Below are 18,174 nucleotides of genomic sequence, written 5' to 3'. Positions count from 1 at the left end.
AAAATAAGTTAGAATGGCTTAATGAGAATAGACTACAGAGTAACTTCTCCACTACTGCCAGGCAGCAAGCCCATAACATTTCATTTTAGTCAAATAAAAGCAGTTACAAATAAGAGGAATAGGCTTTCAGTTGGTCATGATTTTGAGGGTCCTTATTTGCATTCTGGCTAAATCAGGTCTTTAAAATTACTCTTTGCATTTATGATCTTAGTAATTTTAGCTCAGTCTATGCACCCTTCACCTCAATTGCCCTCAGTTTACTTGAAAAGTTAATTGTAATAACTGTTAACCATCACCACCAACATCTTTACCAGGAATGCAACCTAATGTATTTAAAAGCAAGATGCTCATAATAGTTGAGTCTCTAAATGCAGTCTTCACTCTGCTACAGACAGTTAGTAGTAGCTAACATTTACTGAGTATTTAATACATGACAGACACTTTAGTAGTGTTCACATGTGGAAGTGTTTCCATGTACATTGAATGATTAACCCTATAATTAAAAACTACTGTCATTTTACCAGTGTAAAAACTGAGATTTGGAGATGTTAAATCATTTCTCAGGTAGCCAGTGATAGCCCCTAAATTTAAAATGTAAGTAACATGACTTTAGAATTCATGCTCTGAATCAATGTGCAACGCTGTTTCTTCCTGCAGCCATTCTTAAATCTAAATAGGAATACTATGCTGTAAATTAATCACACCTGTGAATCCATGTTTCTGGACTCTTTGGAAACTTAGTTAAGGCCAGTTTTCCTAGATGTAAGTCCTTAATTGGATTTAAAGTGCCAGAGAGGATCAGCTCTTTCCTGTAAAAGAAAAACATTTTAAAAAACATTAATTTATTCTGTTCAAACGTTCTGAATGACTTTTAATATAACTTCACTGTGAAGTGAATTTCCAAGAATTGGAGAGAGAATATCAAAAGCCCAAACCACTGTGGCATATAAAACTATCATAAATATGTCACACACAGTTGTCAGGAATGTATTCTCATAATCTCAAAATAACCAATAGGCAGAAACAACAGAACTTTAGTTAACCATTTGGGAGTAAAGGAGTTTTCTAGCTTATGTCATTTCTAAAAGTTACATGACCTGAGAACGATCACAGGGCATATCCAACAGTAGTCAAGAATTGTTCTAGCTTCTTCAATAGGACTTAATATGGTCGAGTTCAGTAACAAAAAATAAATTATCCCCCAAACAACATTGAAAGAATATTGATATTTAAAAAAAAATGATTGAGATGTAAGGAAAAAACAATTTGTTGAATCATCATCCTAACAAATAAAATTATTTTTATTTTTGAATAGTTCCTTCTTTCCCTGTGTGCATATATATTTTATACTGTGCTCTCATCACAAGAATTTCCCTATAGTTTAATATAATTTTTATAATGAACACTATGAACGATCATAGTTTTCATCTAGTAGCTGTGATGTAATTATAATGTCCTTTCTCCCATTGTTACACATTTAGGTTGCTTCTAACCTTTTGCTATTCTAAAAGAATTGTGGGAAAAAACAAAACAAAATAAAACCCTGTGCTCATAACATTTCTTTTGTATTATTTCTTGGGGTAAATTTCCAAAAGAGGTATTACCAGGTGAAAGAGTTGCATGGCCCCGGGTACATAAGGCCACTCTTTTCTGAAATATAAACAAAAGTAACAGATATGTAAGGTTTTTGCTGTTTAAAGCTGGTCAAGCCCAATCGAAGCTTCAGTGCGGTTATAAAGAACATCATAGAAGTATTCGATACCTATTTCTCACTAAATAAAATTTGACATTTAATTTCTTGGATAATAGGTGCTGGTATTTCTGATTATATGTCCCAATTAATTCTCAATGTATCCATTATTTTATAATAAAATCAGATCATTTGCTTTTACTTATTAATCCCAAAACGTCCTTTTTGTGGTAGAGCTGATTATTAATTTATTTTAGAGAAGTTTATCCCCAACAAAACCAGAGCCAATCTCTTATACTTAACTTGATGAGATGGGTTTGGTTCCTAAACACCACAAAAAATTCTTTTCAGCAGCAATGAACTATTTCTAAATTTTTATTTGATAAGGAAAATAACTTCCTTTTTAATGAAAATACTAAATAGTGGTAATGAATACTTGCATTTTATAATTGCTTTAAGGTTAGTAATTTTATAATGTGAAGTGACACCCAGAAGGTTTAGTCGTTTTAATGAATGGATTTATGGACTATTTTCTTTTCAATGAACAGGAAACCTATTTATCATTTAAGAAGAAATGTAATGCAAGTCAAGTGCTTTTGCAGCCTTAGAAAATTACTGTTCTCACATCACTAATATTTTCTGTATACAGTAAACAGGAATACTTATGAAGTAAAAGGAGGTAAAACATCACTCTGTGATTTTAACTACTTTGTTTCTTTTTCAGTATTCTATATATGTTTACTACATTACAGCTTGTTAATAGAATTTTTAAAATCTTCTATAAGGCTAATGATATTTTTTCCTGCTCAACTGATGAATGATATGAGATTTATATTAAATTCTTCCATGAAAAAGTTAGATTTTTCAGTTCCTCCTTGTAGTACTATAAAGCGATGCTATATTCTTTTTTGGGGGGGGTACGACTTTTCATTTCTATGGTTGTACACAAGGTAGATTCACACCATTTGTGTAATCATACATGTACTGAGGGTAATAATGCCTGTCCCAGTACACCATCTTTCCTTTCCCCTATAAACTATCCAAAGTTCCTCCACTCTTCTCTTACTGCCCCCATCCCCTGTTATGCATAATCATCCACTTATCAGAGAAAACATTTGGCCTTTGTTTTTTGGGCTTTGCTTATTTCACTTAGCATGATAGTAATATTTCATTGTGTATATGTACCACAGTTTCTTCATCCATTCATCAACTGAAGGGCATTGAGGTTGGTTCCACATTCTAGCTATTGTGAATTGAGCAGCTATGTATATTGATGTCGCTGCTTTACTGTAGTATGCTGATTTTAAGTCTTTTGGGAATAAACCAAGGAGTGGGATAGCTGGATCAAACGGTGGGTTCATTCCAAGTTTTCTGAGTAATCTTCATACCGCTTTCCAGAGTGGCTGCACCAATTTGCAACTCCACCAGTAATGTATGCTTGTGCCTTTTTCCCCACATCCATGCCAACACTTATTATTGCTTGTGTTCTTGAGAACAGTCATTCTAATTGGAGTTAGATGAAATCCTAGGGTTGTTTTGATTTGCATTTCTCTAATTACTGGAGATGATGAGCACTTTTTCATATATTTGTTGATCACCTGTACAGAGCAGTGCTTCTCAACGTGATTCCAACATCAGTCATTAGGAACTTAGGATAAATGCAGATTCTCAGACCTCACCTGGACACACTGAACTGGAAACAGTGGGCAAGTAATTTGTGTTTTAACAAGCCCTTCAGTTGAGGAACGTTAAAGTTCAAAATACACTATTACACAATTTATTGTATTAAGCTTAATTTCCATTCACTAAATTTAAGCCCTGTCCTTATTTGCAACTGCTTTCCTTTATTCCCATATATAAGAGAGAAGATAAATTTTTTTCTCCAGAAAAGAGGGAGTCAGCTAATAACTATTAAGTTTCTTTAATAAGGGGCACTGATGAATCAAACACTATTACCCTATGTAAACGTATGATTACACAAACGGTATGCCTTTACTTCATGTACAGAGAAACTATGTATCGCATTTGTTTACAATAAAAACAAATTAAAAAAATAATGGGCACTGAATTTATTTTGAACAATGAAGTAGCATTTGAGGAAGATACCTCAGTCTAAAACAACCTCAATTAATGGTATATATGAATGCTTAAAAAGATCACACAACAGAACCATTAAAAAGAAAGCAAAATTTAAATATCAATTTAATGAACATTCCTGGAGGCAGGACTGAACACCTGTAAGTGATGGATATTGCTATAAACAAGTTTTTTAAAGATCACATTAAAAACAAATATGCTTCAATTGATGAATGGATAAAGAAACTGTGGTATATATATACAATGGAATATTACTCAGCTATAAAGAATAATAAAATTATGGCATTTGCAGGCAAATGGATGAAATTGGAGAATATCATACTAAGTGAGATAAGCCAATCTCAAAAATCCAAAAGAGGAATGATCTCACTGATAAGCGGATGATGACACTTAATGGGGGGTGGGAGGGGGACAAGAATGGAGGAAGGAGGGACTGTATAGAGGGAAAAGAGAGGTGGGAGGGTGGGGGGGAAGGAAAAAAATAACGGAATGAATCAAACATCATTACTCTATGTAAATATATGAATATGCAAATGGTATGCTGTTACTCCATGTACAAACTGAAACAACATGTATCCCATTTGTTTACAATAAAAATAAATTTAAAAAAATAGATAAAATGTAAAAAGTATAGAAATACCACAACAATTTCAAGGTAAAAAAACAAAACAAAACAAAACAAAAAAACAAATATGCTAAGTGGTTAAGTTATGGTAATTGCATATCCTACAGATGTAATTAAAAAACATTAATTGCTCTAATGAATTCACAGATTCAAATAAGAATATGGTTGGAGATAAAATTTCCAGTCACTCATGGATTCAGAAAGCACTGTAATTCAATCAAGTTAGATATAGTATGATAAGCTCTGGAAAACTACTAGATAACTTAAAAAAAGGCTTTTGTGATGATAGTCACTGATATAAATAAAACTTCAATAAAACCAGTTAATGAAATGTGAGTAGGAAAGTGAAAAACATAAACTAGTGTGTGTGTATATATATATATATATGTATTTCACTTAATGTGTCATTCCTACAAGTGTGTAATGACACTGAAATAAATATTTTAAGAAGGTCTTTACTCATTTCATGGTACATCCCCTAAAACTTACATAGTGCATTAGCCTAAGAAAAAGAGTATATGTGTGTGTATATAAAATAAAACTTGTCTCATTAGGGAAATAAGGTTCTGCCTAAAACTTGAGGTGGCTTTACTTAGAGAGCTTTTATTTTTCAGTCACAATGAATATGTTTAGCTTTTATTTTCATGCTAAAGTTCTTAAATGACTGTTCACAGAAAAAGAAATAAAACCAGGATCATCAAATAATCATGGAGAAAACTAACTAGAAAGGGAAAAGGCAAGGCGCTGGGGATAAGAGAACAAAGTTAGTGAGGAATGTACCAAGGTACAGGCACAGCCTTTGTGGAAAGAAATTATGAGGGCTGCCTTCTAAAAAAGGTGAAAAGGAAAAAGAGTGAGGGACTGCTAAAAAACAACAAAAGAATTATAAAAGGAATGCGGTCTTCCACAAAGCAGATTTTTCAAATAACTTACTACATTAATATCTATGCTGCATATTTCACTTAGCAACTGAAGACAGTATATGAAAAAAACAAAAAAAACAAAAAACAGTCCTCCTGTTCATCATATGAAAATTAGCTAGCTAGCTAAATAGGCCCATAGGAACCTTCAGGGGTTACTAAGGTAAGCAACATGCTTTCTTTCTCTAGGAGATAATGCTTTTACACTTCCACAAAGTTTATTTTACTTTTTAGGTTTTTCTATTTTTGATCTCACAGTATTAGTTATGGCTTCTTTTCTGCTCTCACTCAAAGATTTTTTGGAAGGGCAGTGGTCATAAGTATATTGATTATGATCTCCACTGGTTAGTTCAGTAATTGACACAGAGTAAATATTGAATAAGTAAATGTCATCTTTGTTCCCCTCAATCTCAATTATTTTGTCTGAAACAACAAAAATAGTAACAGTTATCCTTATAAAAATTATCTACAGAACATTTCCTGAGTCAGGTACTGTGTTAAGTGATTTACATACATTACCTAATTATTATCACAACAACCTTATAAGTAATATTTGTTCAACTACAAGAAATTGCTAACATTTAACTTTTCTAAAAAATAATTTCTTTACAACTTCCAGATTTCTATAGAAGGTTATAAGGATAATATGGAGATTTTCTACCCAATTTCCCTCATCAATATCTCATATTACTGTGGTAAATTTATCAAAATTGATCATCAATAATGACATATTGTTACTGGAAGTCCATACTTTATTCAGAATCCTTAGTTTTTTCCAAACGTCCTTTTTTCTATTTCAAAGTTCCATCCAGGATTCCACATTCTATTCAGTTGTTATGTCTTCTTAGGTCCTTCAAATTTACATTGCTTTTAATAGCCTTGATAGTTTTGAAAAAGCATTGGTCGGGTATTGTGTATGATGGGTTTCTCATGATTAGACTAGGGTTATAGGTTTAGTGGAGGAAGACTACACAGCTAAAGGGTCATTCTCACTTCATCACAATAGGGACACATACTATCAGGAAACTTATTCCTGTTGATGTTGATTTGGATTACCTCGCTGAGGTAATGTATGTCAGGTTTCTTTACTACTTTTGCTAAGGAAGTCACTAAGATTTTTGTGCACGATGCACACTTAAGGAGTAGGGAATTAAGCTCCATGTCCTTGAGGGAACTATCCAGATAAATAAATTAAGAAAAACAAGATAACTAACAAGATATCTGTCTATTCTCCTACTTACTAAATGATTCATTTATATCAGTACAGACTTACTGATATGGGGTGTAAGCCAATACTATATTACAATAGTTTCCCTTTATTTGAAATTTAAGTCACCCACAATCAACTGTAGTTTGAAATTTTTAAATGGAAAATTCCAGAAATAATCCACAGGTTTTAAAGTGCATGTTGTTCTTAGTAGTATGATGAAATGTCATGCTGTTTGGCTCAGGATGTGAATCATTCCTTTATCCATGCCCATTAATCACTTAGTGGAAAAAAATATATTCTCCTCAGTTTGAGGCACCCACTAGGAGTCTTGGGACATATCTTCCCAAGATAAGGAGAGGATATGAATTTATTTTGTTGTTCAAATCATTTCAGCTTGTTATTGAAAGCTCTTTCAGCTGGTTTTGTATTCCTTTAGCACACCCTCACCATGTTGTTTTTTTAATTTATTTTTATTGTAAACAAATGGGATACATGTTGTTTCTGTTTGTACATGGAGTAACACCATACCATTTGTGTAATCATACATTCACATAGGGTAATGAGGTTTGATTCATTCTGTTATTTTTTCCTCCCCCCCGACCCCTGCCACCCCTCTTTTCCCTCTATACAGTCCCTCCTTCCTCCATTCTGGCCCCCCTCCCACTCCCCATTATGTGTCATCATCCGCTTATCAGTGAGATTATTCGACTTTTGGATTTTTGAGATTGGCTTATCTCACTTAGCATGATATTCTCCAATTTCATCCATTAGCCTGCAAATGCCATAATCTTATTATTCTTTATACCTGAGTAATATTCCATTATATATATATACCACAGTTTCTTTATCCATTCATCAATTGAAGGGCATCTAGGTTGGTTCCACAATCTGGCTACTGTGAATTGAGCAGCTATGAACAGTGATCTGGCTGTATCTCTGTAGTATGCTGATTTTAAGTCCTTTGGGTATAGGCCGAGGAGTGGGATAACTGGGTCAAATGCTGGGTCCATTCCAAGTTTTGTAAGGAACCTCCACACTGTTTTCCAGAGTGGCTGCACTCATTTGCATCACCACCAGCAATGTATGAGTGTACCTTTTCCCCCACATCCTCTCCAACACCTATTGTTGCTTGTATTCTTGATAATCGCCATTCTAATTGGGGTGAGATGGAATCTTAGTGTAGTTTTGATTTGCATTTCTCTTATTACTAAAGATGGTGAACATTTTTCCATGTTTGTTGACTGCTAGTAGATCATCTTCTGTGAAGTGTCTGTTCATATCCTTAGCCCATTTGTTGATTGGGTAATTTGTATTCTTCATGTAGAGTCTTTTGAGTTCTTCATAGATTTTGGAGATTAGTGCTCTATCTGAAGTATGATTGGCAAAGATTTTCCCCCACTCTGTAGGCTCTTTCTTCTCATTGCTGATAGCTTCCTTTGCAGAGAGCAAGCTATTTAGTTTGAATCCATCCCAGTTATTGATTCTTGCTTATATTTCTTGTGCTATGGGAGTCCTGTTAAGGAAGTCTGATCCTAAGCCAACAAGTTGAAGGTTTGGACCTACTTTTTCTTCTATAAGATGCAGGGTCTCTGGTCTGATTTCACTGTCCTTGATCCACTTTGAGTTGAGTTTTGTGCAGGGTGAGAGATAGGGGTTTAGTTTCATTCTGTTGCATATGAATTTCCAGTTTTCCCAGCACCATTTGTTGAAGATGCTATCTTCTCTCCATTGCATATTTTTGGCACCCTTGTCTAGTATGAAAAATTGTATTTATTTGGGTTTGTGTCCGTGTCCTCTATTCTATATCATTGATCTACCTGTATATTTTGGTGCCAATACCGTGCTGTTTTTGTTACTTATTGCTTTGTAGTATAGTTGAAGTAATGGGTATTGCGATGCCCCGTTTCACTCTTCCTGCTAAGGATTGCTTTAGCTATTCTGGGTTTCTTATTCTTCCAGATGAATTTCACGACTGCTTGCTCTATTTCTGTAAGGTACATTATTGGGATTTTAATTGGAATTGCATTGAATCTGTATAGCACTTTTGATAGTATGACCATTTTGACAATATTAATTCTGCCTATCCAAGAACATGGGAGATCTTTCCATCTTCTAAGGTCTTCCTCAATTTCTTTCTTCAATGTTTTGTAGTTTTCATTGTAGAGATCTTTTACCTATACTCTTTATAGTCTACTTTCCACACAGGAACTAGAATTTTAAAACCTAAGTTACTGTCCCTCCTTAGCTTGTAGAAGTTGAATGACTTTCTTTTTAACCCAAAGTCAAAGTCCTTACAACAGCTAAACCGTGTGGGAGCTGGCCCATTTCTCTGAGCACATATCTTACTCTGACTCTCACTCATGCTCCTCTAGGTACACTGGCATCCTTGCTATCCCAGCAAAACCACAAACATTGCAGGCAATACTGAGGCTTTTCCACTTGCTGTTCTTTCTTCTTGAAAGGCTTTTTACCCCATTAATCAAGGGACTACTCGAATATTACCTATTTAAAACTGCAATGCAACTCCTCCTGTTGTTTCTGGCCTTCCCTATATTCTTTTCCTACCTACTTTTTCTCCATAGGAATTACTACCACATGATCTGCTATGTATTTCACCTATGAATGTCATTATTGCTTTTCTTCCCCTATTAAAAATTCCACAAGAATAGGAATTTTTGTTTGTTTTATTCATGGTTCTATTCCCAGGATCTAAAACCTAGTACATAACAGTTAATTATAAATATCTGATGAATGAACAAATGTTGTAAAGTATTGTTTGAAACATACCATATAAAGTCACAGGACAGTCCCTAGCATAGAGTAGCTTCTCAATAAACATTAGTCTATTCCTTTACCACTATACTGCTTTTGAAAAGAGAATCAGATGTCTAAAATCATAAAAATGTACAGTCATTTCTTATTCTATGTTTTTGTACTTTTTAAATACCTAATTATTAATTATTCAAAGGACACTATAAGAAGACATATAACTTCCTAGAAATCCATTACACATATAAAATTCAGTAGGTATTATAAAACACTAACTCAAATTGTGATTCCTTAAAATACAGAAAATTAAAGTTTAAGACATCATCCTTAAAGATAAAGAATTATAATCTCTGGCTGTTTTCTATGGGAAAATTTGAAATATATCTTGATCTGAATTGTGATATTTCTATCAAGTATTTTGTGTTTGAAAGCTGCAATAATCTGAATCCAAGAACATAATAGGTAAATAAAATGTGACATCAAACTATTGAGTGTCAGAGATTTTGAATGATTTGCCCCTCAATGTCAGTGATAAAACCAAAACTGAAAGACTTTGAATCCTCATTCTATGTACTTTCTACTGTACTGCAGAGCTTCTTATACACAAGATCAATTATGCTAGTTGCCTATAACCCCTAGAAAGTAAGGAAAGTAAAAGCACATATCAAATCAAACAACATACTGTAACCCAACATGGCCATTTATATTTCATACAAAAGTTTACAGAAAACAGACACAAATGCAGTAAGGGGCACAGTTTGTGTTAGAATTGCTGTCAAGATATTATGAGAAGGGGTAGAAGAAATATATAGGATGCCCTGGACATATGGTTTACATGCCATTTTTCAAACAACTAACAATTCACAGGGCTTCTAAGACTTCAGAAATATGAACAAATTTTATCTTATCACTCATGAAAATCACATACCTCACATTCCACGCTGTGGTAAAGTCTGGGTTTAAAAGCAGCAGAGTACACGTGACGTCTATCAATTCTAAAATAAAAAGAAGTCATGTTAAAAACAAATAGTCTCACCCTTTACATTTTGGCTTCTTTATTTTAAGGTTCTCTCCCTTTCTGTCATATAATAGCATATATCTCAGGTAGTATTAATTTTAAAGACAGACACCTCACTCTAAACTGAAGATTATCCTCAAGACTTTTTTCAACTTGAGTAAAACTTTTCTAAAAGTTGACTGTGAACAATTTTACAATATGCCAATAAAGAATAATTTACCTCTTCAGTCTTTCAGTAGTTTTGGCACTAATTTAATGGTTACCAAGGAAAAGAAACAGTTCTATATCACTTTCATTTAATTCCATAAATATCAAATATCTATGTGCAACTTTTCAAAAGGAAATGAAACACTCATAATACAACCCATTTAACATAATTCATTTAAAATCTGAGAAAATTTTCCCTTCTCATGCTTATTTTTACATAGCTATAGCAATGATAAAATTACTATAAACATTTTTAAACAGACTTTGTATCTTATAGATTCTTTTCTTATGATGTGTTTCCTGAAGTAGAACCACCATGTCAAAATATAAAAAACAAGTATGGGTCCTACTATGTATTTCCAAATTATCCTCCAAATAGCCTGTATCTATATATACTGCCAACAATAACATAAATGTATTTATGTTCCTCCAATTCTGACCTATATAATTGTTTTTAAAAGTCAGTGTGATAAATTTTAAAAACTGGACTTTTGTTTTTAATTTTACACTTTTACATTTATTCATATGAACATTTTTTTCATTTGTTTGTTACTTATAGTTCACCAAGAATAGCCTACTCATATGCATAACCTATTTACCAATCATGGTCTTGACAAAATTTCAACATATTCTAATAAGCTCCATAAGCCTATTTTTAAAATAAAACAAAATGAGTAAAATTTATACAAAAATGAATTCTAGAATTCAGATTATCAATGTAGAGAAAAAACTCTAAATCAGGTAACACTACCAAACTAAATAAAACTAAATAATAAAAATAATTGTTATAATTTATTTACCATTACTGTGTACCTGACATATTATTTGTTGCCGCCCGCAGCAACAATTGCGTGGGTATTTATCAGTGGTGGACTGGAAACTGAGCTACTTCTATTTCTTTCTTTTAGTGGGCTGCTTTCTTGCTTGTTTGTTCCCTAGCTTATAGAGAAGAGAGGCTTTGAGAGGAGAGAGAAAGGCTTTGCATAAGAGAGAAAGATCTGTGAGAGGAGAGAGAGAGAGGCTTTGCCCAAGAGAGAGTCTACACTTTCAGAGATGCTACTTCTTCTTAGTTTTTCTGCTTCTTTCTAAAAGGTACATCCTGCATCCTGTGAACTAAAGGTGCTGTCTACCTAAGGTGCTTTAGTGATGTGTCCTGCGTACTGTGATCTGTGATCTGCAACCTAAAGGTGTGTTCTCAGTTCTCCGCTCTGCGATCTGCCTTCTGCCTGTCTGCCGCTTTCTACTGCTTGCTGCTGCTGCTGACTGCCGCTTCTGCTTCTTTCTGCTAGCTGCTGCTGCTTACTGCTGCTTTTCTGCTTGCTGCTGCTTTTTGCCTTCCGCCTACTGCCTGCTTATATTCCCTCCAGGAGGTGGAGGGCGGGATCACGCCAGTTGAGATCAGGCGAGGAGCCAGCTGCCCTATCATGGCAAAGGTTAAAGCGAGCAGGCACGAGCAGGAGCACTCGGGAACATCTGTGCACGTGTTGTGTGCATGGACTTAATTGAATACGGCCAATGACAAATCACCTGGGCGTGCTTATGTTAATCAACCTCCTCACCGCCAAAGTGATCAAAGCAACCTCCGGCTGGCCACCAGGCGCCATCCCCGCACAGACCACATGGCACAGCCCCCAACAATTATTCACATTCTTTCACTGAATTCTCATAATCATGGTACAAAATATACTTATTCAGCTCTATAGACAGGGAAAATAAGATATTCAAAGTTTAAGCAATTTGCCCACAGACATTCAATTAGTATGTGACAAGATTAATAACTGATTGCTTTTAACAAATTAATTACATTGCAATTGAAATGTCTGTCTACATTAAGTAACTGGGATATTTTCAGAGTTTAAGTAAAAGAAATTTTTTAAATCTAAGAACAAACATATAAATGCATCCTACCATCAATTAAATATATTTTAGTTAACAAAATCAATTAATGTATTTTCATACCATCTTAATAAAAAAACATTTATTTTGAATTTGTGATTTCATCACTATCGAACATACTGTAATGTTTAATAAATAAGCAACAGACAGGAGGATTAACACATTTATTTTTGACCTGTGTTATTCCCACTACAAGTTATTACATGCACAAACATGTATGCTTATAAAGAATATCTAAGTTAAGTTCTTCATTCTTTTAGTTTTAGGCATTATTTTAATATTTACCAAGGAAAATACACTTTTAATTTACTGCTCTATGCCACCAGTCATTTAATTGCACAAATACTACAAGTACTGACAAAAGGCAAAGATTAAATTGGGCCCTTATAACTGAAAGAATGAATATAATTGTAAATAAAATCTCATTTTACCCCTGATAAAGTTACCCTCTAGTTGGAGAGAACATATAAATAATTATAAGGCAAAATGAAATAATTGTGAAGTAGAAGCATTTACCATACCAAGCATACCAAAAGATAAAATTAATACTTAGTGGAGGACCTATGGGAGACTAAATGGATATGGTTGCAAAGGCACGGCAGACCATGGAAATGTATGGCATGCATGAAGAAGCAGGAACTTTACGTACAGTCGGCTCTCAAAGAGACTATAGGTAGCAGAGCATGACTATGCCACAGGGTGCTGGAGATATGTGCTAGAAAAATGAAGCCTCTGTAAACTGGTCCCAATTTCTTTTCTGCCTGGCCTTCCACAACCTCCCTTCAACATGCTATGCTCCACCTGAAACCAAACCCCATCATTCTCAGACCATACCTCTAATCACCTGACCTTCTATTCTCTGGACATAACTCAGATTTACCTGCTTGCTATTCATTCCACCAGAAATGGCCTCCTATGTTCAAATATTTAGAATAATAAATCTTTTATATCTCCAGAGCACATAAGTGTATCTTTCCCATAAAGGCTTTCCTGTCCTACCAAGCTAGAAAGAAATCTTTCATCTGTTTTGTATGAATCTTACTTTGTTACTTATATAAATATTATTCTCTTAATCAAACTTCAATTCAGTAATTAATTCTTCAAATTACTCATTTACTCAAAAATTCTGGAAGCATATACAACAAGCTAGATACTGAGCTGGGTCAAGAAGATTAAGATATAGCCTCTGCCTGAAAGAAATTCCATGTTTGTCCACAGAATTGAGGAGTGGAAAGAGCACAGGACTTAAAGACAACACCTGTGGGGTGCAGGGGTGCATACCTGTAATCCCAGTGGTTCCAAAGGCTGAGGCAGGAGGATTATGAGTTCAAAGGCAGCCTAGCAACTTAGGGAGGCCTTAAGCAACTCAGTGAGACCATCTCTAAATTTAAATTTAAAAAAGGGGGGTGGTGGTGCTGGGGATGCTTACTGGTTAAGGGCCCCTGGGTTCAATCCCCAGAACCAAAAAAAAAAAAAAAAAAAAAAAAAGGGACAAACACCTGGGTTTACATCCAAGTCGCTCTGCTTACTACCTACAAAATTCCTTTTAAAACCTCAGTTTCCTTACCTATGAAATGGGGATACTAAATACTGCACAGCATTTAATAAAATGTGACTTATTCCATTTCTCCAGTTTGGAGAAATGACTGCTCAATAAGTATTTGTTCAACTAAATACCACTGTTACTTACCAACCAAGAAATAAATATTTTTGACATTAACCAAAGAAATCAGATGAGTCAGTTGTTCCTATAGCGAATCTGTAAATTTCTAAACTTGTAAAATAAGTGACAATAATAACAACAAAAACAAATACTTAGTAATTGAGTAGTTAGGTAATACTTAGTAATTGAGTGAAAGGTTTGTGCACAATGGGAGTCTCTAGAATTTCTTTGATGGCTACAGTTCTTTAAAAAGCCATTATACTAGTTAGGTACACTGGTACTTCATCCCTTGTACTTTCTTCCTTAAGAAAATGTCTGACTAATGGTAGTTGCTATCTGTACTTCTAACAACTCTCTTCCCCCAACTGCTACAAGTGAAGACAAGTTCATCCTTCATTAGAAAGAGATCTCTGTTACAGTAGTACAAGGCAAAAACCAACAAATAAATACAGTAAATACTCAAGCCTCCACTTTTCAATTTGTGGTTGATCAAAGTAACATTTTGTTTACTAGAAGGTTTCCTTCTCCTTAGGAGAGCAAGAGCAAGTTTTGAGTTCACAGCCTAGCTCTATCACTTACTGGGAAATCCTGGGCATGTCACTTACTCTGCCTTACTGTTCAGATTTATAAACTGAAGTTAGTAACAGTAATACCTCAGAGGGGTATTAAATGATTAAAACCATGGAGTGTCAGGACAGTATGTGACACATACTAAGCACACAGAATGAAAAATCCTGTTACAAAGGTGTATCTTCTAGCCCAGTTCCACAGGTCATACTGGGCCTGGATATCTTCAGAGGAAGGAAAAGAATTTCTTAAGTGGGATGAGTAATGACCATGGAGTAGAGGAATTCTTTCCAACTTCGAAGAATCTCAGGACTTATAACATTCAACAGCCCTGACCAACCATTAGTGGGCTCAGTAACACATGGAACCATGGGGCCTTCCTCTTTGACATACTGCCAACTCTTCCTGATTCATGACTCAAGCTGAAATGCAAGCAGTGGGGGTGAAGTAGAATGTCAGAAGCAGGAAAGGGCTAATCAAAGAAAAGTAACTAGTTTAGAAATATTGGGTATCATTAGAGACAGATCCTCACAGAAACCCTCTGAGGTCTTGATTAGTATTCCCTGCTTTTGGTGCGGAAATAGGAAGTTTAAGTCACTTGCCTGAGGACTTCAGGGTGCTGATAAATTGAACTTTTATTCTTTATGTTTATTTGTTCTTTTTAGATAAACCTGACAGAGTGTATTTGACATATCATATATACATGGAGTACAACTTATTCTAATTGGGATCCCACTATGTGGCTGTACATGATGGGGAGTTTCACTGGTCATGTATCATAAATGAACATAGGAAAGTCATGTCCAATTCAATCTACTGTTTTGCCATCCCCACTCCCTTCCCTTCATTCCCCTTTGTCTAATCCAATGGATTTGTATTCCCCCAGCCCATCACCATTTTGCATTAGCAACCACATATCAGAGAGAACATTCAGCCTTTGGTTTGCGGGGACTGGCTTATTTCACTTAGCATGATATTCTCCAGTTCCATTCATTTACTGGCAAATCCATTTCATTCTTCATAATTGTCAAGTAATATTCCATTCGGTATGTACACCATATTTTTTTTTATCCATTCATCTGCTGAAGGACACCTAGGTTGGTTCCATAGCCTAGCTACTGTGAACTGAGCTTCTATAAACATTGATGTGGCTGTCACTGTAGTACGCTGATTTTAAGTCCTTTGGTTATAAATCCAGGAGTGGAATGACTGGGTCACATGGTGGGTCCATTCCAAGTTTTCTGAGAAATCTCCACACTGCTTTCCAGAGTGGATGAACAAATCCACAGTCACACCAACAATGTATGAGTGTACCCTTCCCTGCTACCCCGATATCCTCACCAACATTTATTACTTGGATTCTTGATAATTGCCATTCTGACTGAAGTAAAATGAAATCTCAGTGTGGTTTTAATTTGCATTTCTCTACTTGCTAGAGATGTTGAACATTTTTTCATATATTTGTTGACCATTTATATTTCTTCTGTGAAGTGGCTGTTTAGTTCCTTTGTCCATTTAATGATTGGGTTTTTTTTTCTGGTGTTAATTTTTTATAGTTCTTTATATATCCTGGAGATTAACAATCTGAGGTGCAGGTGGTGAAGATGTTCTCCCATTCTGTATGCTCTCTCTTCATGTTCTTGTTTCCTTTACTATGAAGAAGTTTTTAGTTTGACACTATCCCATTTATTGATTCTTGATTTTACTTCTTTACTTTAGGGGTCACGTAAGGAATTCGGTTCCTAAGTCAACAAGATGCAGATTTAGGACTACTTTTTCTTCTAGTAGGTGCAAGGTCTCTGGTCTAATCCCTACGTCCTTGATCCACTTAAGAGTTGAGTTGTGTGCAGGGTGAGAGATAAGGGTTTAATTTCATTTTGCTACCCTATGGATTTCCAGTTTTCCCAGCACCATTTGTTGGAAGGGGCTATCTTTTCTCCAATGTATGGCTGATGGTGTCTTTGTTTAGCATAAAATAACTGTATTTATGTGGGTTTATCTGTATCTTCTATTCTGAACCACTGGTCTTCATGTCTGTTTTGGTGCTGATACCATGCCGTTTGTGTTTCTATAGCTCTGCAGTATAATTTAAGGTCTAGTATTGTGATGTGTCCTGCTTCACTTTTCTTGTTGAGGATTGCTTCAGCTATTCTAGGTCTCTTATTTTCCAAATGAATTTCATGACTGCTTTTTCTATTTCTATGAAGAATGTCATCGGAACCTTAACAGGAACTGGATTAAATCTGTATGGCATTTTTGGTAGTATGGCCATTTTGACAATATTGATTCTGCCTATCAAACAACGTAGGCGATAATTCTATCTTCTAAGGTCCTCTTCAATTTCTTTAATGTTCTATCATTTTCACTGTAGAGGTCTTTCACCTCCTATTAGACTAATTCCCGAATACTTTTTTTTTCTTTGAAGTTTTGTGAATGGGATAGTTTTTCTAATTTCTATTTCAGCTGAATCATTATTGGTATATAGGAATGCAATTGATTAATGGGTGTTAATTTTTTATCCTGCTACTTTGCTGAATACATTTATGAGTTCTAAAAGTTTTCTGGTAGTTTTGGGGGCTTCTAAATATAAAATCATGTCATCAGCAAATAGGGATAGTTTGAGTTCTTTTCCTATTCACATTCCTTTAATTTCTTTCTTCTGCTTAACTACTCTGGCTAGAGTTTCCAGGACTATGTTGAAGAGAAGTGGTGAAAGAGGACATCCTTGTCTTGTTCCAGTTTTTAGAGGGAATGCTTTCAATTTTTCTCCAATGATGTTGGCCTTGGGTTTAACATATGAAGCTTCTATAATGTTGAAGTATGTTCCTACTATCCGTAGTTTTTCATGTTTTGAGCATGAATGGATGCTGTATTTTGTCAAATGCTTTTTCTGCGTCTTTTGAGATGATCATGTTATTCTTGTCTTTAAGTCTACTGATGTGATGTATTATGTTTATTAATTTCCACATGTTGAACTAACCTTGCATCTCTGGGATAAACCCCACTGATCATGGTGCACTCTTTTTAATATGCTTTTGTATGTAATTTGCCAGTATTTTATTAAAAATTTCTCCATCTATGTTCATGAGGGATATGGTCTGAAGTTTGCTTTCCTTGATGTGTCTTTGTCTAGTTTTGCTATCAGGTGATACTAGTTTCCCAGAATGAGTTTGGAAGGGTTCTCTCCTTTTCCATTTCATGGAATAAAATGAGGAGTACTGGTGTTAGTTCTTCTTTGAAGGTCTGGTAGAACTCAGCTGAGAATCCATCTGGTCCTGGGCATTTCTTTCTTGGTAGGCTTTTGATGGAGTCTTCTATTTCAGTGCTTAGAATTTACCTATTTAAAATTTCCATGTCCTTCTGATTTAATTTGGGTAGGTCATATGTCTCTAGAAATTTGTTGATGTCTTCAAGATTTTCTACTAGAGTATAAATTTTCAAAATAGTTTCTGATTATTGTAATGCCATCATGATATTTACTTTCTCATCATGAATTTTCATAAATTGAGTTT

The 18,174-nt window shown here is 34.8% G+C and overlaps 1 protein-coding gene across 1 annotated transcript in view; it reads right to left on the bottom strand.

The window, feature by feature from the left end:
* The window catches only part of PTAR1 (protein prenyltransferase alpha subunit repeat containing 1), a 45,756-nt gene that overhangs the window by 13,310 nt on the left and 14,272 nt on the right, over nucleotides 1–18,174 (bottom strand). Inside the window, exons 3-4 of the mRNA XM_079112045.1 lie at nucleotides 10,240–10,306; nucleotides 705–809 (exon numbers count right to left, since the gene is read on the bottom strand). Of these exons, the coding sequence (XP_078968171.1) occupies nucleotides 705–809; nucleotides 10,240–10,306 (172 nt within the window). The remainder of the gene's footprint in view (nucleotides 1–704; nucleotides 810–10,239; nucleotides 10,307–18,174) is intronic.

This window comes from Sciurus vulgaris (genome assembly GCF_902686455.1).
Source record: "Sciurus vulgaris genome assembly, chromosome: 15".
NCBI classification, from domain to species: Eukaryota; Metazoa; Chordata; class Mammalia; order Rodentia; family Sciuridae; genus Sciurus; species Sciurus vulgaris.
The sequence above is the reverse complement of the archived record's forward strand: the minus strand, read 5'-3'. Positions and strand labels throughout refer to the sequence as shown.